This window comes from Diachasma alloeum, unplaced genomic scaffold (genome assembly GCF_001412515.2).
Source record: "Diachasma alloeum isolate Michigan unplaced genomic scaffold, Dall2.0 Dall_scaffold_00430, whole genome shotgun sequence".
NCBI classification, from domain to species: Eukaryota; Metazoa; Arthropoda; class Insecta; order Hymenoptera; family Braconidae; genus Diachasma; species Diachasma alloeum.
The window spans coordinates 551,872-576,705 of NW_021680569.1; the positions used below are offsets into that span (position 1 = coordinate 551,872).

The 24,834-nt window shown below is 35.4% G+C and overlaps 2 protein-coding genes across 5 annotated transcripts in view; both read left to right on the forward strand.

The window, feature by feature from the left end:
- The first annotated feature begins 1,103 nt into the window (after window positions 1-1,103).
- LOC107042258 (histone-lysine N-methyltransferase, H3 lysine-79 specific) lies at window positions 1,104-13,423 on the forward strand. Of its 4 annotated transcripts, none has more exons than XM_015263252.1 (7): window positions 1,104-1,266; window positions 2,851-2,902; window positions 9,788-10,143; window positions 10,543-10,683; window positions 10,794-10,934; window positions 11,020-11,175; window positions 11,648-13,423. In XM_015263252.1, exons 2-7 carry the CDS (start codon window positions 2,866-2,868, stop codon window positions 11,759-11,761), a joined length of 945 nt encoding a protein of 314 aa, XP_015118738.1. In that variant the 5' UTR covers window positions 1,104-1,266; window positions 2,851-2,865; the 3' UTR covers window positions 11,762-13,423. The 4 variants fall into 4 exon arrangements, with proteins under 4 accessions (XP_015118738.1, XP_015118739.1, XP_015118737.1 ...); XM_015263253.1 differs by lacking the exon at window positions 1,104-1,266 and adding an exon at window positions 2,574-2,779; XM_015263251.1 differs by lacking the exons at window positions 1,104-1,266; window positions 2,851-2,902 and adding exons at window positions 7,005-7,244; window positions 8,584-8,673.
- Window positions 13,424-14,923: 1,500 nt separating this feature from the next.
- LOC107042229 (nuclear factor of activated T-cells 5) overlaps window positions 14,924-24,834 on the forward strand; it is a 43,289-nt gene continuing 33,378 nt past the window's right edge. The window contains exon 1 of the mRNA XM_015263168.1: window positions 14,924-15,148. Within this exon, the coding sequence (XP_015118654.1) occupies window positions 15,076-15,148 (73 nt within the window). The 5' untranslated portion in view covers window positions 14,924-15,075. The remainder of the gene's footprint in view (window positions 15,149-24,834) is intronic.

Below are 24,834 nucleotides of genomic sequence, written 5' to 3' on the forward strand. Positions count from 1 at the left end.
TTTTTTATTCCTCCTCTGCCTCCTGCTCCTTTTTTTCTATTTAGTACACAGAGACAGACATTACATCGTCCCACACAATTTTCTCAGAGTCTGTTCTGTTAATATGAATCACCAATGGGGAATTCGTTCCAACGGCTTTTGTTCTGTACACTGCGCACTGCATATTAATATTTACAGAACAAATTTTTATTAATTTAATTTTTATTTTATTTTTTTATTCCATGAAAAAATTAATTTTCAAAATCCTGATATTATTTATTGGAAATCAGGAGAAAAATCTTGATGAGTTGATTCTTCATTGATTAAATCACAAGAACTATTAGAATTTTTTTATGTGGAGATTTTTTATTGAACATTTACTTCTTTAGGAAAAAAATTCTTCGAGATTTTACCTTAAACACAATAACTTTCGTGATAAACTTCAATTAAAAAAATCAACTTATGATTATTTTCCACTTCACCATCAAAATAAATTACTTTCCAATGACAATCCTATTTGGAGATAATAAAGAGCTGGACGCACTGGAAAAAATCTATTTAAATAACAGGTTAAAATGTTGATGAAGTTTAATAATTTTTTTTTATGTAAAGAACAATTCTTTCCCTTTGTAATGAGCCTAATCTGAGCTCAATTGATAAATTTGTTCCTGAGTTATGAGTAATTGAAAAAAAAGTCTAGTGTCCATTTTACCCCGCCCTCCCCTATTTTATTTTCATTGAAAATTCAATTCTCCACAGAAAAACTCTTCAACATTTTATCTTAAACCCAATAATTTTCGTGATAAACTTCAACAAAAAGATCAACTTATGATTATTTTCCACTTTACCACCAAAATAAATTTCTCTCGAATGATAATCCCATTTGGAGATAATAAAGACCTAGACGCAGTGAAAAAAATCCATCTAAACACGACGAAACACGCCTAGACCTCATTAGCGTTTTAACGTTTAAAAAATTCAAAATGCGCCAATCGCGCTTCAGCAGTCGTTCCTCCTAGCCAATCCGGTGGCTTCCCGCTCCCCCACACTTGAAGTCCAATCGGCTGTACTGTTCCGTGTGCATGTTTTTCTCGCTTGGTTTACCGACGCCAGAATAAAAGCCGTCAGCAAACACGTCCGGAGGTCCAGACAGTCCGCGTCATTTTGTGGAATTATTCGTTTAAAAATATCAGTCCATCGAAGAGACTAAATACTCTTGATTAATTGGATAATCTCAGTGGCTCTTGTGCATTCCCCATTCCGTGATTATTATTTTTGCTAGTTCAGGTATGTAAAACGACTGAAAACCCCTGTTGTGAACACAAACGCATCGGATTCTCCCCCTTTCATGCTCGGACATTCATTTTAACTTTTTTATTCGTCTGAATATTCTCTGAATATTCTCCAGAAGGTTTTCCAAACGTATTTCTCGTGGATTTCGACAACTAGAGATTTTTCATTGTTAAGAAATATCTCAAAAACATGAAAAAAATACAGTGCCTCCTGGTTTCTCTCTTTTTTATTGAATATTTTAATTTTTTTCATTTATTAAAAGGGGAAAATATAGTTCTCAAATGATTTTTTAACAACTCCAATTTTTTTTTCGTTAATAAGTATCCCAGAAGCATAAACAAATATCAAGAATACTAATTTTCGTGTCCTCTCTCTCTCGTTCTTGCATCCAATACGCCCATTAATTTTTTTTATTCCTAAAAAATGTCGAAATGTTCTTCAGAATATTTTCCAATTTATCTACAATAAATTCCAACAGCTAGTTTTTTATTCTTGAGAAATACCTCAGACATAAAAAAATACAGTGCTTTCTGTTTTCTCTCTTTGTCATGCAACATTCATATTCTTATTTTTTTATTCACCGAGAGAGAAAAAACAAATTTCAACAACTCCATTTTTTTCATTAATAAATATCCCAGAGGCATAAAAAAATAAAAAATACCATGTTTCGTGCTCTCTCTCTCTCATTCATGCCCACAAAATTCAAAATAATTTTCCTTATCCCTAAAAAATAATCGAAAAGCTCTCCAGAGTGTTCTTTAATCTTTCTTCAGTCAATTCCAACAGCCTGTGATTTTTTATTTTTGAGAAACATCCCAGAGACATGAAAAAAACCTCTGCTTTATATTTTCTCTCATTTAATTTTTTTATTTTATTGGTGTCTCATTCAATTTATTTATCAAGATTGACATCAATGTTTGTTCCAATATCTTTGCAGAAAAATTTAATTAATTTTAACAGTTCCAATTTTTTTCATTAATAAATATCCCAGAGGCACAAAAAATCAAAAGTACAATGTTTCATGCCTTCTCTCTCTCTCATTCATGCCCACGATACTCAAAATAATTTTCTTTATCCCAAAAAAAAAATCGAAAAGCTCTCCAGAATGTTCTCCAATCTTCCTTCGATAAAATCCAACAGCCTGTGATTTCGTATTGATGAAAATCTCAAGGTACCGAATAAATACAAGAACGCACAGTGTTGCTTCCTCTCGTGTAACGTCTCTCTCCCTCTCTCTCTCGTTCGTCCTAACAAAGGGGCGAGTGCACCTGGCCCGCTCCAGCAGTCAATTCCCATTCCCATAAAGGCAAGAAGCAGGATAAAGACTATTTTTGATGAACAACGCGATTTTTATCTCTATTTATTATTTCCGCGGAGACCTTGAGGCCGATATCGATGAGTCAATGACTCTCCAGTGCTCTTGTTAACTTACAGATTGGATTGTTGATTTTTCTTCGCTCCCCCTTTGTTCAAACGTTTCCATCGATTCTGGGTTTGGAATCGAACGGTTAGTCGTCTGTCTTTGTTTTCTGGCATTCAATTCTTTTTTTTTTTTCAATGTTTGACGTGTTTTTGCAGGAGAGGGTCGAGAAGATGGCAACCACTGCGGAGACGCCTGTTATTAATGAATGTGAGTGAAGATATTTTAATAATTCCGTAATTTTAAAAAGCAATTTTTTTATTCATAAATCGACACCTGAGTTGTTTGTTCAATTTTTTGAATATTTTTTCGACATTCGGGAAGAGAAGCAGAATATTTTGGGCAGAAATTAGTTTTTTTGTCAGATAACAGCGTTTTTTAGAGTGGGGATTAATTTTTTTTGGGTGAACTGGGGAGTTAATTCACGAGAAAAATTATAAAATCGATGGGTCGATGCTCGACACAATGGGAAGGTGTGCCATGTCGATCCTCGACATTTAAATTCGTGCATTGCCGGAAGTATTAAGGTTCATTGACTAAAACAAATTTCCCTCTTCGGTTTTTTTATTGGGGCTGACGTGCCCTCTCTTTCGATTCTCCCTTACATCCGGTGGTTGGAGGCTGATGAAAGGATTCAAAATGGGCAGTTTACATTGAATAATCATCTTTGGGATTATTATTGTTTTAAGAGATGTCAATAATAATATACAATACAATTGACTCTGGATTAATTTTTTCGTGGAGCTGGAGCAATTTTCATGATTTTTAATCGAGTCTGAATCGATTTTGCTAAAGAACTCCAAAACTCTTGATTCAACGATACGAAAACTCTTGAATGCTGCAATTAAAAAGCAAAGAATTGTCGTATTTAAATAATAAAGGGAAAATTCAACATCTAAATTAAGAATGAAAGAAAATGATATTCAGTTTTTCAATTTTAATTGACAAATTTCACGATTCTTCACTCAAGAATATTTGAATTAGAAATAAGAAGAGAATCTTTAATTCTTCAAATGAACATTGAGAATGTAAAAATTTCTTATTCCCGAGGGGAAAAATCAGTTTCAAATCCATTAGAAAAAATTTGAGGCGTCGATTTTTTTTTCAATGAAGATGTTGAGGCTTCTTTTGGTCGGACAGAAAAAATGTCACGCTGTTTTATGTACTGAACCACGACATAAGAAGGATCAAGGGGTCATAGCCCTCTCGGTCCTCGAGGTCCAAGTATCCCGCACATATAAACCAGATAGTGAACATTGAGGTGGCAACTGCAGGGTCCTCTCCTCCACTGCAGTCGCCAAAGTCAGTGGTTCTCACCGTGAATTTTTTTCCCGATAAAATCCCCCGTCGATCGATCCTCAAATGTATTTTTGGAATAATTTTCCTTGGAATAATTTGGATTAAAATCAGAAGAAAATCTTCAACTCTTCTCAAACGAAAAATTCCAAAAATATTAATTCAACAATATGAAAATTCTTGAATTCTGCAATTAGAACCAAAGAATTACCACACTCAAATACTTCAGAGGTGATTTCAACATCAAAATTAAAAATAAAACGAAAGAGTATTTAATTTTTTAATTGACAGCTTAAAATATTCTCCCCTCACGAATTAAAAAATTTACCAGTAATCCCTTTAACACATTCTCACTTGAAGAATATTTTCTCCTTTCACACTGGCAAATGAATATTAAATATTCTTAAATAAAAAATCTTCGAATTAAAAATCAGGAGAAAATCTTCACTTCTCAAACGAATAATTCCAGAAATATTAATTCAAGACTATGAAAATTCCTCAATTCTGCAATTAGAACCAAAGAATTACCATATTCAAAGAACTCAGAGATTTTAACATCTAAATTAAAAATAAATCGAAAGAATATTAAATTTTTCAATTGACAGCCTGAAATATTCTCCACTGACGAATTAAAAAATTAACCAGCCCTCCCCCCAGCATATTCCCACCGGAACAATATTTTCTCCTCTCATACGTCTCGGACGATCCCCCTCAACTGGAAGTCAATAACTCCACAATTTTCTCACCACATACAATATCTCCATGGTCTACATGACTTAAATTCATGTTCATGACTCGGTTCTCCGAGGGCTAGCGCTGGTGCGTGGGGTAACTTGATTCTCGTCAAACCATATCCGTAGGAATGGGTGTATCAATGTCGCCCGGAGACGCTGTAGGTTTCACTCGGGAGAAATCCTCCAGCACAGAATATACTCCACCCAGTATGATTAATTGACAGCGACTACGATAATAAACAATGTCAGAGCGAGGAACTAGTTCACTGCGCGTCCCCCGAAGGAGCGAGCCTCCTTGAATTATTCACCGATTTCTATTATAAATAAACCATTTGAATGAGCAAAGGAATTGACGAGAACTGAATAAAGCTGTTGGTTAATGGGGTGAAACCAGAGAAATTCTATTTATTCCCGGAGCAAGATTCCTTTTGAAAGAGTAAAAAGGATTCAAAGCCACTTTTAACCATCGAGTTTCACATATTTCAGTGGAAACGGAAATTCGCATTCAGAATTATCCGCTGTCACTTTTGTCATACCATTTCAATTTGCTCCAGTTTATACTCGAGGGGGTTTCAGTCCATTTAAAACTGCGACGTGCCCCACAATCCGTTTCAGGAGACCATTGTCGTCGGCAAGACCGATATTTTATTAATGGGAAGCCCACAGTTTATTCATGCCCGGAATGGAGAATATTTGAGAACAAGGGCATAAGATTTTCTCGGATCGAGGGAATTCTTAATGAAAGAATAGATTGTTCATAATATTTATGATGGGAGGAAACAAATCGAGCTTTTGTTATTTTGTTCACCAGAATGAATTTATGTTTTGAGTAAATTTATTCCACAGCTCGACAATTTGAGGAATTCGTCGTAAGGTGCTTTCTTTCGGCCATTCGGTCGTTAATATTGACAATATACTTCATAATTAGTGGTATTATTGATAAATAGCAGTCACGTTTTTTGTTAAAATGCCTTCCATGGATTTTCGATCAACATTGATGGGCAAATTATTTTTTATTTATTCCGATATTGAATGAGGATTTTCTCAGCGTCTGAAATTCTTCAATCGAGAATATTCGAGGGAGTTTTTAATCTCAGAATAGATAGTTCCGATTGAAGAACAAATTCTATTTGACATTGTGACATGCCCCACAATCCATTCAAATATTTATTTATATTTATTTATTCGTGACTTTGTTATTTCACGTCAGAACTTTTTTTATTTATTATTTAATTCCTGAAATTCTTGAATCGAGAATGTTTTATCCACGAAAAATCAATGGAGGAGTGATTTGAAGCCATCCAATCCCCTCTCAAATAAATAAATCCTCCCCGAGTGTAATTCGAGGCGGTGATTTCTGCGGGTATAATTTCCCCCAAGATACTGCAAGGGATAAGAGGTAATCCCAGAGGCCAATGAAGCCTCAGGATTAGCAGGAGGTGTTGTGTCGACATTTTAGCTCACGTTAGCTATTCATGATCCGTTGTTTTTTGGGAAGGGTGCACCTGCGGTTGCGGGAGACGATTCGGGGGTTCAGGTAGCAACAGACAGTGTAGGTGACGGGTGAGTTAATTCAGGCACCAAAACATTTCATAGAAAATTTTAATGCATTTATACTGATAATTCCATTAGTTTTTGGCCCATTCGCATCCTCACTGAATTTTTTTAAATAAAAAATGTCCAGTAGAAATTATTTTATAGAAACAATTAGTGGAATTTCATCTTTCTACACAACTTCTTCTATTGAATGAATTTCCCAAGTTCTTTCGACTCTATTTTTCTTCAATTTCTATTGAAAAAAAAACCGTAAATAATCTGCAGAATTTTTCAATAGAATCGGCCAAAAACTAATAGAAAATCCAGTAGAATTCCCACCGATTTTTCAAGCGAATTCACTATTTTTTTCTGTACTCTATATCTAAATCTTTCGGATGCATATTAATGGATAAATTAATTTTTCATTGAATATTAATTAACGATTTCCCACTAGTTCTAATCAAACATTATCCCTCGGGTATTTTTCCCTGCATTTTGTTTCCCTCGAATCACCAAAACAACCTCCCAATTATCAATCCATCTTTTTTTCTCTTCAATAAAAAATTCACACTGGATTCTGTGTGCACACGTGTCCGGCTCAGGCCCTGGAAAAAAATCCTCAGAGGATGGGACTTGGGGTAGTCAGCACGTAGTTGTATAACGTCCGGGGGTGAGGAGGGGGTGGGTATTGAGCGACGCCCGGCGTCGTGGCGCAACCGTTGGATCAGTCACCCTCTAGCCACCGCCCCAGGAACAACAGTTTCTTCACGCTCTACCCGTCAACCCCACATTAACTTCCGGGACAAAATTTCTCAGTTACAAAATCGCAATTTTTTTTGAACTATTTTAGTTTCTTTTCATTTTTTTCCACTTCCGGAGGGCTTCAGGGGCTGTTGATAATCCGGTAAAAATGCTGATCGATCTTGTACGTGAATCCGTGTTGCAGTGCTTCTGTCACAGCTGCAAAGCACCTCTGAGTGTCGTAGGTGAGTTCAAGGGGTGGGAATTCGTGATCAGACGGTTTTTACGGTTTACTGGTTGCTCATCGGGTTTATGAGGGGGAGGGGTAATTATCAGGATCGTTAAGTCAGGAATTGAGGTGAATTTCAAAGATCAATCATTGATTAATAATGTTATCATAGATGAGAAAGAAAAACGAACGAAATTTTTTTCACTAATTTTTTTCTTTTAGAAAATATCAATAAAAGAAAATTATTGGGAGCATTTGGTTGAGGTTCCGAGGGGGTCAACAACGACTTTTATTCAATTTCTAGAGATTTCGGAAGTTACCGTGGACTCCGTGGGGTGGGGGCGGGTTAATAATTGGATTATAGTATTTCGGGAGTTTGTGGTATTTTTAAGGGACATTTTGCACGAAAATACTGTCCTTCGGGCAAATGCCAGGGCCGTTTACACGCGACCATATTTTTACCCGCAGTACCCGGCAACTCTCACCCCTGATCGATACACGTACATACGGTAGTTCAGGCCCACCTGCATTTCGATCAATTTTACGATGAGTGGTTGCTTGTTTTTCAGTCAGCTTTCTGCAATTTTTAAGAATGTGATTGACGTAATTCTTAAAACTAATTTTTTTTAATAGTAGACAGTGGACGAAAGGAATTTATTCGCTTTCTTAATCCTTTTTTTTTAATAATTAAAAAAAGATAGCGGAATTTCATGAAAACTTTTTTTAGGACAAATGAAAAAAAATTCCTCATTGAAAATTTTAATATCTTTTTAAAATTCAATTTTTTTAAAATGAAAAATTCAATAGATTTTACTCGTATCACCACTTCCTCAAATAGTGGATTTTTATTTAAAAATTATCAATTTTTTTATGTTATAAAATTGAAAACTAGATTTTCTCGACCCAAATAGCAGCAAAAATTAATTATTCAGAATTGAAAATAGATCGTGCCAAATTACCCCGTAATTACGCTAAAAATTATCCTCCCGCATTGCATAAATTAGCTTAGAAATATCTCTGCAATATCACGTGACGGAATTCACCCCCCACTGGCTCGATAAATTTATGCAAAGTTGAAAAGCCAAGCGAGGGTGTGAGAATTACACCGGTTGGACCTTGAAAGAAACGACAAAACCACTTGGCAATGGATTTTGAATCCACGTGTTTGATAACCGGCACGAGGGGATCAGGGTGCGGCCCAAGATGGCTCCACGAATGTTACACCGCTGACTCTTGACGTGTCGGTGGGAAAATCCTAGGGGTTGATCGATCCTCAGTCATTCATAGGGAATTTATTCTCACTCTGTTGACTTATCCACTCATGTCGATACCTTTTTTATTCTGCTCGATAAAAGCTGGACAGAGGAGGGGTAATGTGCCCATGAAGAAACCCAGTGGCAAGGGAAAGCCACGAACGAAACAGCCGAAGAAAGTGAAATTCATAAGTGAGTACTGAATTGAATAATGAACATCTCTTCAATTTCAACTTTCGCAATTGTTCATTTATCTTCATAACGACGGATTTTAGGGGGAAAAGTCATAAGATCTTTTTCGTGGAGAATTTAATTTCGGATAAAAAATGTCTTATTGAATTTCCTTCTGAATTAATTCATTGCAGAGATAATTGGGCATGAAGAGCCCAATTATCTGCTAGAGTGAAATTCACTCATTCTCCCTCCCATTTTGCTGTTACGTCACACAACTAGGGGTTTTGATTTTTGTAGTCAAAACTTTTCACTTAATTTCATCCCCTAAATCAGGTAATTGAATTAACGTCCGATGCTTCAGCACGTCATCACTCGTGAGGTGCATGACCCCCAGTTAAATTATACATAATGCTGTTGTAGAGGAGAGGGTGGGGGTGCGGAGGGGGTGAGGAATTACGAGAGGGACAGTGGTATGAATTCTCTGAGGGTTGGTGGACGAGAGACGGGGAACAGTATGTGGCGTCGATGGTCTGTGCGTGTACCCGGCTCTAGACGTGCCGGCGCCTAGAGACAATCGTTCCGTCGCCAGATCGATCTCTCCCCGGCTGACTCATATTCCTCACCCTCTTTTCTCCTCGGGAAAAAGGGTCAGAGTGACTCGTTTCATTAGATTCTGATGGAGATGGGGATGTTGAGCAAGCGAATTTCAAGTTATCTTAAATGAATTTGTGATAAAACGTTACGATTCGATGTTAAACATCTCGTTAAACTTCGGTATCTTCTCAATTTGGTAGTTCATCGAAAAATCTTAAGAGATATTGAATTAGTCGTAATAAATCCTGGATTAGTATGAATTGGTGCTGAAGTTTATGAAAAAAATTGAACGAGAAACTCAGTTCATGATAAAATCTCACGATTTGATCTTAAACTTCTCATTAAACAGTTCATTATCTCATCAATTTGTTATTCCATCAAAAAATCTCCAGATATTGAATTCATTGTAATAAATACTTGATTAATATCCACTCAGGCTAAAGTGTAGGAAAAAAATTGAACGAAAAACTCAATTCATTACGAAAAAACTCAAACTGAAGTTAATTACGAAAATCAAAAATTTTAAAAATGTATTCAGCTACTGAGATTCGATGTCAAGAGAAGTCGAAGGGGGGGCTGTGTTACGAGGTGATCCTGGCGGAGCCAACGGGCTCGAAACGTGCCCCATCACCACCCCAGACACCACCCACTCAGCAGACTGCCATCGAGGATAAGCTCAAAGCTGCTGAGGAGAGGAGACTCTCATTAGAGGCACATAAACTGGCATCAATCGCTGCCAAGATGAGCAGAATTGAGGAGACATCGCGCAAGAGGGATGAACTCAACTCTGCATTCATCGCAGCAACTCGAGACTCACTCGATGCCAAGATGAATAACTCGGAGGAGAAACGTGAGGCTCATATTGCCGAGTTGAAGAACAAGTTGAAGGAGCATGTGAGTTGTTAGGGATGTTTCAACATTCGTTGGAATTCAATTTAAACGGAGAATTTAAATTTTTTATTTCATTCAGTGTCTTAACGTAAAATTTAATTTTTCCATGCAGCTGTCATTGAGATATTTTCTATAGAAATTTTCTAAGGAGTTTTTTAAATAAAAAATTGAATGGAAAAACTTGGAAAAGTCATGTCGAGCAATTCTATAGAAAAAAAACGTAAAATTGCGTAATTCATCAACAGAAGTCCAATAGAATTGTCTTTTTAATTCGCTAATTTTTTAAATGAAATTTTTCTACATAAGACGATTAAGGCAACTAGTTCCCACCATAAATCAACAATAACAAAAAAAAAGAATTGCAAGAATTCTAATAAACGCTTTGCCTGTTTAATTATGCAGCTTGAGGCCGTCGAGAAGACACGTTTGAATCTGGAGCAGCAAACAAATGAGGTACGTGCTGCTGTTGAGGAAAAACTGAAAACAGCAGCTGCACAGAGGGATGAGAACATGAAACACATGTTGGAACGTCTGAAGGAGCACGTCAGTATAAATTAAAATTTTCATTTGACTTCATTTCATTTAAATTTATGATTATTTAAAAAAAATAAAAAACACTTGAATATTCTTTATTAATGTTTTCTGCCCCTCAGGAGGAGCAAGTCGCCAGGGTTCGTCAGGGCATGACCGAGCGTGTCCAGCAGTTGGAGTCCCAGATCCAGGGTAAGCTCGATCAGGCACGAGAGCGCAGGGAGACAATAGAACGCGAACAGAAGGAGAAACTGCGCAATCACGTAAGTCCCTGGGGATTCCATCATATCGTATCTGTCGGTTAATTTGAATTGGGGAAACTAATGGGGGGCGGATGTGAATGAACAGAATACAGTGAAGATAGCGAAGGTACGTGAGACGGCGGATGTCAGTGCCATGCGAGAGCTCGAGGCCAAGAAACGTGAGATTGACTTGAAGGTGTCGATTGCTGAGGAGAATCGCCAGCGAGAGATTCAACGTCGTCTTCAGGCCATTCGCCAACATGTAATTTTGTATTCATGAACTCAAGAAGAATTTTCATTTTTTTAGGCACAATTGTTTTAAATGGCTTTTATGCACATGTTTAAAATGATTTTTTAAAATTTGGTTTGGATTTTCAGGATTATTTTGTAATTACATCATGAATTCTATTATTTTTGTGAATTTTAAATTTGTTTTGAGTTTTCAGGATTATTTTGATTTCATGATTTAATAGAATTCGTGATTTTATTTGTTATTTCAGTTTTAAATACTCAAGGAAAATATTTTTGATTCGAAAATAAATGTTCTTGAGATTTCATTTTACAACTTTTTTTTCATTTTCAGTTGCTGAATTTACTCCAGGGCTATTAATTATTCTTTGAATATCATTTCTTAACCATTTCCGTTATTTTAAACAGCATTTAACAAATTTTTATTGCTTTCTGCTGTTAAATTTCACTTTTTTGGTGATTAATCATCAAATTTTAATTTTTAGGAGAGGCGTGCTGAAATGGTCAGACAGAACAAAGCAGCCCTGGCTGGCCAGGATACGACCAAGACAGATGAGAGTGCCTTACCAGTGGAAAATGAAACTGCCAGCTCTGGTTAAGCAAAATAATCAAGCCACAATTGCTTAATTGAACCCAACAATCTTAACACGATTGACATTATCCCATCATTAATCGTCGCAGCCAAAACGAGATATTGTAGACTCGAAGAGAGAGAGAGAGAGAAGAAAAAATAACACGAGAATAGTTTAAAGTTAATCCTCAATAACGGAAATATTTTTTCACTCATTTAGGTTCATTTACGAAGGGACAAGAGGTAGAAAAAATATTTCTGGAGTTCAATTTAACGGCGAGAAGTTATTGAATAAAAGTCATAATTATTGAAGTCAGCGGGTTCATTATTACAGTAAAATACTGATGGACTTGTGAGCTTTATAAAATTGCTTCGTGCCATTTTCCGTCGTTCCGGCATTTACTAAAAGAAATGAGGGTGAGAGAAAATAAATAAGATGAGATAATCAACGAGAGGAGATTTAAAAATTAAGATGAATTAGTTTTAACGCATATTTTTCAATTATTTTGTAATTCCGTTAAATTCGTGCCTCAAAGTAAAATTGCATTGTGCTACTTTTCTCTAATTTCGTATGAACCAAAATTCAAACTAATTAGTTAAGGCGAAAATACGAGGAAAATGACAAAAAAACTTAAAACTCTGAGGAAAAAAGATGCAAAAAAATGTAACATTTAGATATATTTTATGCTTACGTTGTATTAATTATGTTTCATTATAATTTTCATAATACTGAATACAATACCAAGTAACCGATGTTGATATGTTGGCTTTTATAGCGGGACAATTTTAAGCGGAGAGAGTGTGCGACTGAGTGGTCTGCAGAGAATGTGAAAAAACCATTGGGCATTCTATTAATTGGAACGCGATAATTGAATTTATGGTGTGGATGGAAAAAAATGGAAAGATTCATTGGAGTGCTGGGGAAATAGCTGATGTCTGTGGTTCAGGGAAGGGGTCGGAGTGATTCCCAATCGAAAAAATGTTCTGGAATGAATTTTAATCGATCGATTCTCAAAATGTTGCAAAAAGCAATTTTGCACTAATTAATTTCCTCTGTTCTTCATTTCGAAAATTGTTGGTGTCAACTGCCAACCACCAGCTCAAAATGTCTCTTCATTCTTTTAATATCGAAATGTTCCGTGTCGCTGAGACTAGATCAAACGAGAATTTTAACTGCGACACAGAATCCTAAATGGTAATCAGTGAAAAATGGATAAAAAATGTGTTAAAAAACATGTGGATGGGGGAAAAATGAAGATTCATTGGAATTGGATTCATTGAGAGAAAGGATCGGAGCGATCCCCAATCGAATAAATATTCCAGAATGATTTTTAATCGATCAATTTTCGAAATGCAGCAAAAAACAATTTTGTACTAATCAACTTCTTCTATTCCTCATTTCGAAAATTGTTGGACTTGTCAACTGCCAGCCGTCAGCTCAAAATGTCTCTTCATTCTTTCAATATCGAAATGTTCAGGGTCGCTGAGACTTGATCATAACGAGAATTTCAACTGCGACGCAGAATCCCAAATGGTAATCAATGAAAAATGAATAAAAAACATGTGTTAACGTATGAATTCGCATTTCAAGTGGATGGTAAATGTAACAGTGCTTTATACAGTTTATACTAAGCTTCGAGAAAGAATGATAAATATATTAAAGTAAATAAATAAATCGTTTTGTACTCGATAATTGCCTAAGTACTGCGCTAACAAGAGAGCATTACGGAATATAAGAATTCTTATGTAGTCTATTCGAATATTAATAACATTTGATGCTTCTGTGATGACTTTCACTATTTGTCTGATCGAAATATTTGTTGAGAAAAATTTATTAAAAGGAATTGGGCTCAATGGATGGAAATCTGGGGAATAAGTGGTAGGTGAGGTGGCTAGATTGCCATGACGAGGGGTTTATTCGCACAATATATATTATAACAGCTTTATGAAAAATAAAAAATGATTTATTTCACAAATTCTAAGTAAATGTCCTCATACTTTTCCCATAATAATGAACTTCTGAAAAAAAATAATGGGTGATAACTCAAATCTTGTTGCAGTCACGTATGTTCCAGAATTTTTCTAAATCTCATAGGAAAGTTATTTGTAAATAATGAATTTCGAGATAAAGCCAATTCCCATTATTTAGGAATAATTTGGGATAGTTTAGGACTGAAATTTTATACTTTTGGAACTACTAGTTTACTTAGAATTAAATACTTTTTATCTGGCGTCGAATTAGAGTCCGGGAATTAATATTAATTTTTTCATCAATTTTTTCCCAATTTAGGAGAGGATGGGGCAAAACGGCCCCCCTTTAATCGTCAATATTTTCCGATTCAATGATCCGATTGGGATGAGTTAGAGCTCGTTTTGAAGAATGAAAAATTATCTTCAAAATGAAGTCGAAACTGGGAATTTTCACAATGTCATTCACAAGTTATTGACAATTGAAGGGGGGCCGTTTTGCCCCACCCTCCCTTAATTTTTAATTCCCAAACTCCAAATTATATTCATTTACAATGCTCAAATAATTTTGCATCGATTTATGCTAATTTAAATGACATTATAAAAACAAATTAATTTATAAAAAACTATTAGCTCCTAAATGATAAAATCATGTTTCTAGACTAGCTCAAATGATTCCCAAATAATCTAAATTAATTTCATCAGAAAATTCATTATTTCCCTGCTAATAATACGGCCGCATTCCGCGGTAAATGCTATCGGTCAGCTAAAACGGGACATAATCATCAAATAAGAAACGAAATATTCGTTTTACCGACCAATGGTCTGTAAACCTGCATTCACAGCATTACAACGCGCGTGCGCGATAGACTCGTTAAATGTATCATGTTTTCCCGCGAAAGTGATGTGTGCTCGAAGCCCTCTGTGCCTTCCCAAAATCATCTAACTGCAGAATAAATAAATAAATACGAATAAATAGTCAACTGAATAAAGTGCGTTTCCCCGATGACAATCCCAAACAATTCCCCATAAATAATTCGTAAAAAAATTTCTCCACACGTTGGCACACGTCTCTGCAAGTCTCCGCGACGTCACTCGGCTCTACAGTAGGTCTGGTGAGACTGCTCCACTGAGCTGAGTGGTGGGACAATGGGGGCTCGACGCATAACCTGCAATTGGTGGTGGAGCAATTTCGCCAGTCGCACTTTAGAATGGCCACAAGCCAACGACTGTGAGGCTCGCCGTGTGTGCCTTCGCATCGCAAGTGCCCCCGGTAAAAGGCAAATGGCTGCCGTACAGTGACAAATAACAATGCGTAATCGTGTCGTCCTGATCGACAAGTAATAACAATTATCAGTGAGTTAGAAACGTAAGATGTTATTGAAGGGCTGCCGAGCGGTGAGGAAAAGCCGAAGGCATCATGGGAAAAGCCCCAAGGCCACTGCCGGTAAGTCAAAAAACTTTAGTTCCATGTGTTGTTTTTTTTCTCCGCTAATTCCTTCTTTCGTTGGCAATTGTAGAGGTTGGGGAATAGGAGGATAACAGGTGCATCTGTACCTGTCTCGTGAGGACTCGAACAGTTGAGACTGTTCGTGATAAGTTGAATAAAAATATCGGGATGTGTTCGAGTCCCATTTTGCTCATTTTAAATTCAATTATTATTCTCAATTCGTGAAATTTGAGAGGCTCAGCTGTTCGAGACATCAGAAAATTGGGAAATTCATGTAAAAATCTGATCTGAATGGAACATACAGCTCATTTTATTTATCTTTCTCGTATTGCAATCGAATGATGCGCACAATTGAGTGGAAATTCATTTTTTATGCGAAAGGGGAAAACACGAAAATTGAATGCACCAGTTGAATGCGCGAAATAGAAAAGAGGGCAAATCTATTTTGAGGTTAGGTGGGTTCTGCCCTCTGTTTGGCAACACAGAACCACGTCGTTATCCGCGATACCTCCCCCCTGTGCGCAACACATTGACAAATCCACACACACGATCGTCTGCCGTGATTTCCAGTTTTTCTCTTTTTCAACAAATACGTCGCAACAGGTTTCGTTGACGCACTGACGTCTACATTCTATCGAGAGTCATTAGAATCAATTGAGTAACATGAGATACCTCGTACCGATAGTAGTATTGAAATAAAAGTAATTGCTGTGGTTATTTGATGCATAGGTGCGCGATAAAAAACCTACGATAAAGTCTAATTTTTATTGCAAATTAAAATGCTGTTTACATCAATAATTTTTCATTCGTATTTGTTTCTGTATTTTTTATCTCAAGTTTATGAGTTTGACCAGATATTTTCCTTCATTAATTCGTAATAATTTCAAAAAATTATGACAGGCAAATTTTCTGATTTTTTTCTCATATTCAAGACATTTTTTTTCCTTCTGAATGAAGTCTGATTCTGCCAAATCGTAACATCTGGTCAGGAGATATTTCCGATCAATTTTTATGGATTATCGAGACTATATGTCACCAGACATCGGCAGAAGCATAATTTTTAAATAAACAAATTTCGAAAAAGTCAATTGTTAATAGTACTCACCAATTTTTAATTATTAAATTAATCATCAATTAACTATCCAAACTGCGAATTCTTTTCTCAATCAATAATTGAGCGCAAAGGATTGACGATCATTCGAAATATTTGCTCAATACTCAATTTGCAATTCCATATTTTCAATTATTCAATTCACAGTCAATTAAAAATTTAAACTATCAATTATTTTTTGATTCTCTGATTTCAATAACAAAAAATTCTACAAAAACTAATGGTTCATGCCAATTATAATAAATAGGTAAATACAAAAGAGGTTTCAAAAAAATGAAAAACTATTGACATTATGTGAAAGCAGCGAACAATACACCACAGAGACAACGTCCCGATGAACTTCGATCCCTCTCTCGTACAGACTCTTGTTGACGTCGCGGGGCTATCGCGGCGTCGTTCAATATTTGCATTTGGGTGCATTCAACATAGCAAAGCATCGTCGGCACGCCAAGCTTTATCTCTTCACGTGTTCTATTTCCCACTCGTACAATTTTTCTACTCCAACATCAGACAGTCGTATTCCCCCCGGCAGATTCAATTGTTGACAATTATTGTCGCAAATAACAAATATTGAGCCGAAAAATTCGAGACGAATTTGATTGATGAAGATGATAATCGAGTTCTTTTATGCTCGTATTGAAACCACTTGAGTCAAGTTTATGTCACAATAAATTGTGTCTATTTGTCCGGCAATTGAGCGTTGCAATATCGTTCCACTCGGTCTAGCACAATTTATTATTATTTTAGTTTTAATTCTCGGTGGTGGCTGCCTCATTTTGTCGAGAAATTCCACACCCATTGGATACTCAGGTGCTATTCGTTACCATGACGATAAGGACGTGCATATCGATTCATTTTTTTTCTCTTCTTTTTTTATAAAATGCGTTTTTAATCGATTCGTGAGTAGCCTCGTGTGTCCTTCGATTTTTATTTCCAGCCACTCGGGGAGTTTAGATGTTTTTATTTATGGCGGTTGTTCACTTGGGGATATTTTTCGATTGCAAATGAATTCAGGGGGTTCTCGACCGCTCGGATGTAGTCTAGTGGATCGAGAGGCGAGAGACCGCACTCTTATTTCGTGTAAAATGCCTCAAGGCCTTAACAATGTAGAATCAATCATCGCCAATCTACGAGGGAGTTATGCCCCTTTTGTCGCAATGTTCAGGCATTTTTTTCGGTTGGAGGATACACTTTTTTCTACTGCAATCATTTATTTCGTATTCATCTTCATTGTTAGCTGGGGTAATTTCATTGAAAATGAAAAATTATTTTTGCTGATATTTTCGTCTCAGACATTTATCTCAGAGGTGATAAATTAATTAGTTAAAACTAGAAACCATTTGATTTGCTCAATGTTTCTTCAGTTATTACTTTAATGCGAAATTCCAGGAGAAAAAAGTCTTGACATTTTTCTGGAAAAAAAATTCTTATCGCACATTGCATTAAACAGAGGAAAAAATGACTTGTTCTGCTATTTTCACGCCAAAACGTTCATTCTCACATCATAAATTCATAGAATATTCGCAAACGATAACTATTGATGAATGATACGACACATTTTGATGTTTATATTAATCTCATCACAGTCCAGTTGTCATGAAGGGAAAACTAGACTGGCGCCATGGCGCCTCAGTCTCCACTGTCTCAACTCATATTCCTACGTTTCATTCCACACGATTCTACAATACTCGTTACGTCACATTTCTTTATTTCCTCCTCTTTTCACTGATTTTCCGCATCGTCACTGTGACGTGACACAAACAGAGAGGAAGAAGTGAGGATAAATGGATGGGGGTATTGAGCATTCGAAGGATGAAAAATAAATAACATGGACTTGAGGTTCATCAAGTGCCTGTTTTGTCGGAAGCACGTGTGACACGTGCTCAGTGAATCACTGGCCACGTGCCACATGGATCGTATTCTGTCGTAACTCTCCAATTTTCGGGGGTTCGTCCGTATTTAAAGTAGTACGAATAAACGACAGTTGAGTCGTTGAGTCTAACGAGCAGAAATGAATTTAAAATGCCCAAAAAATTATTGTTCACCATTGATAATTTGTTGTATGAATTCTCAAAAATTGATCCATCAAACTCTTTCTTCAATTTTTTTTTTCAAACAATAGTTTCTCGTTTGACTAGGGTGTTTTTATTAGTGACAACCCTGTGCAGGCGAAAATATTTCCCTCTCAAAGTAAACAAATTTAACATTGACGGTAATTTTTATTTTTTACTTTTTTTAGATTTTAATCCTCTCCCGAACCTCGAAAAGTTAATTTTCTCATAAGACTCTGTGTTATTTGGAACTTCCAAATTAATTATTATCAATAGTATTAGATTGTCGATTGATGTCAAACTCAACGGGAATGTTTCTATTCCTATCAACTTCCGTTCAGAATTTATTTAATATTTTAATCTTCAAAATTCAAGTTATGTTTATACTACTTTAATCGCTTGATGAAATTTTGGGGATTTATTTTTGAGAATCGGTTGGATCTGCACGCAGATTTTTCTGAGGCGTTTGAAGTTACATGAACAATATTTTATCATCATTCAGCCATTTTCAATCCCTTAATTTTTGATGGATTATTTTTTATTATTAGAATGACTTTATTAGACCTCAAATAAAGTTTCGGAGTTTATCAGGTGTTTGAACTGTTGAATAATGAGGTTGAATACAATCTTGTCTTTTATTTCCTAAAATATTACAGTTTTAGAACTGTTGTTTTATGACTATTTATTAGTGGGATAGTTACAAAAATTTTGACTATTTCATTTTTATTTGTCGGTGATTTTTACATTGAAAAATCAATAATGGATGAGCGAATGAATAATAATTCCCGAATTACAAATTTTCGTCGTTATGCACACGTGATGCCGAACATTCACTACCTCAAATACAATAAAGACATTTCGACGTGACACGTGATTTTGTAATTCTCGATTTTTAAGGTTCAATGTACAACCCGAAACGTAAATATCGGATCTCTCAATTCTTCGACATCGTTTCACTCTCCCCCTGGTTCTAGATCAGTTCAAAGTCCGTTTAGTCTTTTTGGCTCGACAATCTCACGTTTTTCGGTGTTCATCTGTGGATTTTTAATGCATTCCTTCATTACCGTTTTTATTTAAAATGGGAAAAAAAAGAAACATGAGGATTTATTGGATTTTCGCGGTTCCCCCATTCTTCATTATTCACACATATTTTTAATTTTCTATCTCAACCAAAATCTTGTTATTCCCACATCCCCCTTTGACTATTTTTTCTCTAGTAAATGCTTTTCGACTTTTGTAGTCAAACATCAGAACTTCTATTTGAGCCCCATTTGACCCTAAGTTTCCGGACATTTTACAATGATTTTGAATCTCGATATTGAAACGTTAGAAAACATTTTAAAAATAAAAAAAATTAGAAAGTTAACTTTTGCAGATTTAGAAAATTACGATCATTTTCTGCAAATAATTTATAATCAATAACTTTTCCACCATAAAAATCATCTGCTCATAATCGTAACAAATTTACTCATATTCAGAATTTTACCAGAAATCGATTTCATGCCTAAAAAATTAAGGTTTTAAACAACAAATGTTTTAAAAAATGATACTTCTGTGCAAAATGTAATTTTAATGACGCTGAATATTTCACGATTTTTATCAATTTTTTTTCGCCCAATTTAAGTGTTAAATACTTGGATATCCTTAAAGTATCAAATCAATTACTCGGAATCTACTTGAAATACACTTTTATCATCCGCTTCCACATGTACATTTTTCGTTCTCTTGCCACTGGTTTACAACAGGCGTAATCATTTATTTGGCTGTGTCAAGATTTATGAGGCACGCGTGTCAATATGTGAACGAGGCTCGGCGTTCGGCGTTACACTACTTCATCCTTGATAAAGTTATTTGAATATTGTCTGATAATAACCGGTTACGTCTAACTCTGAAAAAGTGAGAGTATTGACATCCCGAGGAGCTCTTTGAGCCCTCGGATTCTCCACATAAATCGAATGAAGTGACGACAAAATGAAGACACGAAGACAAAATCACCTCCAGATGTTCAAGAAATTCTGACTCCTCATGCTTCAACCTATATTCATCTAGACATTTTGATGGACGGGGCCATTGACACATACACAATTATTGAAATGAGATTGCCACAATCGATAGCGATTGTACCTCGTTGTAAATTCCCCTGATACATGTCAATTTAACCGCTAGAACTGGGAGTCGAGCCTCCTCGTTGAGCTCACCAATTTGTCCAGTCACTTATTCCGTGCAGTCTGACACCACTGTTAACTCCAGGGTCTCCGATCAAATTTATATCTCGTTAAATTATGTAACAGATGTGTCTAATGTGCGATATGAATGTCTGATCCACTTCTCAGGCGTTGGAAATTACAATATTTTTCAGAATTTAATTCAATTCGGTGTTTGCACGATACATAACTCCATGAATCTTGATAATTAATGGAATTTTTTGGGAATTCTGGCTTGCAATTTTTGAAATTCAAAGGGGAATTCGCACGAAACAATTTCGTCACGTTTATTTTAATTTTTTTTAAACTGAAATTTAACAACAATTTATTTTTTTAATTCAATTCCGTTTTATTATCATGATGACGTTTGGAATCTGCTAATTGAACAGGTCAATAACTGATTATTGTATAAATTTTTCAAGTTGGAGGTATGATTTTAAAATGAAAGAAAAAAAAATTTAATGGCATGTAAATTCTCTCAAATCGGTGGATACAATTCTCGTTATCTTCAGTACCAATGACTAGTCAGTTGCGCAGGAGGACCTTGATGATAGGAGGCCATTTACCTATTGATAAGTACGAAAAATGTTGAAAACGGAATAATAAGTGTTATCTCGATTCAGGGACACATTTTATAACTCCCGATGAAATTAGGAAGTGAGGATTAGCAGTTGTGTACATTGACTCGAGGCACGACAAACAAATCACCTGAGTTCTAAAGTTAACTCGAAGGGGCTCCTTTAGGGCTGATAAATGTCCCCAATCAGCCCAGGTGGCGTGTGTCACGTCATGATGAATTTTAATCATTCACTTCGGGAGCACGAAATATCGGTGAATTTTGCGTTTTCGACGAGGAGAAAATTAACTCGCGGGTATTTTTCGGGATAAATTGTTGCGATAATTGGCATTGCGGTCAGTTTTTCGTGCACAGCCGGCTGAAAAACGAATGGAGACGACCTGAATTCACCGGGGCAGGAGAAAAAAATGAATTTAACCATTGAATTAATTGACTCGCATACTTGTACACGAAATATTCTCTCTGTCTATATTTCAATATTGAGGGTAACGGGACGCATCATTGCTTATTTATGTGGCATATTAATTAGGTTCCCCGATACAAAAATAATGCTCAAATGCTCAACAGTATTATCGACATTTTAAAGGACAACGAACATTTTATTTTGAATATTACGCCCTTTATCTTATTTATTTCATTAATTTCATTCACAATCCTCAAATGCTCAACATTATTATCAATATTTTAAAGAACACCGAACATTTTATTCTGAATAAAAAAAATCCATTAATGAACAACTAATTCCTCTTAATTTCAATGAAGATAAAAATTTGATCTGTTGTTTAATTTTCACATCTGGTAATCTAGTCAATGACTAATTGTACAAATTTACAGACGCCGACCTTTGACATTTCATTCAAAAGACTGAATTGTTGTATTCAAAAGATTTAAACATTAAACCCTTTATCTTATTTATTTCATTAATTTCATTCACAATCCTCAAATGCTCAACATTATTATCAATATTTTAAAGAACACCGAACATTTTATTCTGAATAAAAAAAATCCATTAATGAACAACTAATTCCTCTTAATTTCAATGAAGATAAAAATTTGATCTGTTGTTTAATTTTCACATCTGGTAATCTAGTCAATGACTAATTGTACAAATTTACAGACGCCGACCTTTGACATTTCATTCAAAAGACTGAATTGTTGTATTCAAAAGATTTAAACATTAAACCCTTTATCTTATTTATTTCATTAATTTCATTCACAATCCTCAAATGCTCAACATTATTATCAATATTTTAAAGAACACCGAACATTTTATTCTGAATAAAAAAAATCCATTAATGAACAACTAATTCCTCTTAATTTCAATGAAGATAAAAATTTGATCTGTTGTTTAATTTTCACATCTGGTAATCTACTCAATGACTAATTGTACAAATTTACAGACGCCGACCTTTGACATTTCATTCAAAAGACTGATTTTGTTGTATTCAAAAGCCTTAAACATTAAGCCGTTTATCTTATTTGTTTCAATAATGGTTGTATTCGTTTTATGATGGTAGTTCAAGCAGTGCGTAATACCGACTGATAAATAAGCAAGAGCACGGGTCATTGTCCAGTGGCAGACGAGATTTGCGTTAAACGAGCCGTACAACGACTGTATGACAAACTCGTCGTGCTGAGCTCTAGGATAGCGAGTCGTAATGCTTTTTTTCTTCATAACAGCGATTTTTTTTTTTTCATTCGATTCAAATTAAATTTTTATACGCATTTTAGGATGAATTTTCCCCTTCCCATTTTACCTCGCACTATTGTTTGTGCGTTTCGGTAAAATGCACTTGTCCATCAATTTTTAATTACTGAATATTCATGAAAATAAGGAGATGATGCAAATTTTAATCCAACTCAGATAAATTGCATGCAGAATATTACATTCAGACAACTTTTATCGTCGCATTTCGTGGGGGAGAGGGACGATTTAACACATGGGCGAAATGTTCTGCATGAGTTTTATTCGGGGGATTTGAAAGTGAGACGATGGCCAATACAACCGGTTGGATATCCATACATCCTCGTGCTTTCGGTATTTATTTAAAATTACAAATTGTACTCATGAATAATTTTTTTTTCTGAATTCTCTTGGCATTATGGCTCAATGAGATGGTTTTATCCGGGCGATACACTCGTGTTATCTCGTGAAAAATATCGAAGCCATTTGCATTTATTTAACATGTGGGGGAAATTTCAGTTAAATATCTAAACTTTTGGAAGCAGAGGGAATTTACTCTTAGGTGAGGGAATTCAATTTCAAATTTCACTGAAAATTGCATGGAATCCCAAATTTTCCGGAGAAGGACGATAATTCGCCGATACAATTGAATTTTTTTAATTGTTATTATTTTTTATGGAATAATTCCGTTGATTTTTTTATCCAGTTAAAAATTTTGAATAACGAAATTCTCAAAATTCCGGGGGAAATCTTCAGAATCTTAAGATTTTTATCTAAAATTTCGGTGAAAAGGTGAATTGATTCTCAGGTGAGCGAATTGAATTTCAAAATTCAGTGGAATTGCAAATATTTTGGAAGCAGAGACCAATGAATTTTCATGATTTTGATTAATCTCATGAAATAATTGAGCTGAAATTTACATTTTCCATCAACTTTTCCATAAAATTGAAAATTTTACCATTTTAATTATTCAGATATCCAAAGCAATTCCAAATTTTTGAAAAATAAGAAGCCAAGAATTTTCCAATGCACTGATTATTCATCTTCATGGAATAATTGAACTGAAATTAACATTTTCCATTGATTTATTACGGAACTTTCAATCCAAAAAATTTTACCAGTGCAATTTTTCAGATTTTCATCTGAAATTTTGTTATCACTCTCTTTGTATTGTTCTCCCGCCGATATTTTTAATTGAAATCGACCATTTATCACCTTGCAACCAACATTTTACTCATTAACCTCGCGATTTTTACCTTTTACTTCTTAAAACTCTCTCACAAAGTCGCCAGTGAGAACCGGTTACCCCTGTCGGAAGCTCTCTCGTGAAACCCACATGCTTTCATTCCACCTCTCCATGTAAAACCCATATCCATGACCATTAAATCGATGAAAAGAAAAAAAACACGTCCATATGAAATTGACTCGACCTCGGAGCAATGTATGTGGAACACTCTGTCTCAATTCGTAAGTACAATAATCGAGCCGACATCGGGAAAATATTTTTTCATCCACAATTTATGTACAGATGGTACATACAGTTTATAGTAATTGCCAGGAGCAAGGTGAATCACTCTCGTTGCAGCTCTCAATTCCACGTAACACGAGTTGAATAATAATTCACATTATCATCGATAAAAAATTGCTTTTTTATTGAATATAAAATCATCTCTTTCGACAAAAAATTGAATTGTGGTACATATTTATGAGTAATTGTTGTTTAAGTCGTTGAATGTAACCAATTGAAGCGTGTTTAAATAGTTTGAATAAATGAAATGCATTGGATATAACTGATGTATTTTGCATTGGTTTCTGGGGAATCGATAAGGTGTGACGACATAAATAAGTATCATATGATTGATTTTAATGTCTCGTGTAATTTCGTGAGTAGATTTTTAAAGGCCGTGACTATTCGCACCATTGCGTGAATCACTCCCGTACACTCCATACACTCCACGCATGCGTGAAGTTTGTGTGTTTCACGCAGCCGAATTTTCATACTGCTGTGTATTTCACGCAGTTGAAGTTTCATACTACTGTGTGTTTCACGCAGTTG

Coding starts and splice junctions, on each gene's coding strand:
- LOC107042258 (XM_015263251.1), top strand. CDS start 7,169: ATGCTGATCGATCTTGTACGTGAATCCGTGTTGCAGTGCTTCTGTCAC. Junction 10,144..10,542: donor AGAACAAGTTGAAGGAGCAT/GTGAGTTGTTAG, acceptor TTAATTATGCAG/CTTGAGGCCGTCGAGAAGAC. Junction 10,935..11,019: donor AGGAGAAACTGCGCAATCAC/GTAAGTCCCTGG, acceptor GTGAATGAACAG/AATACAGTGAAGATAGCGAA.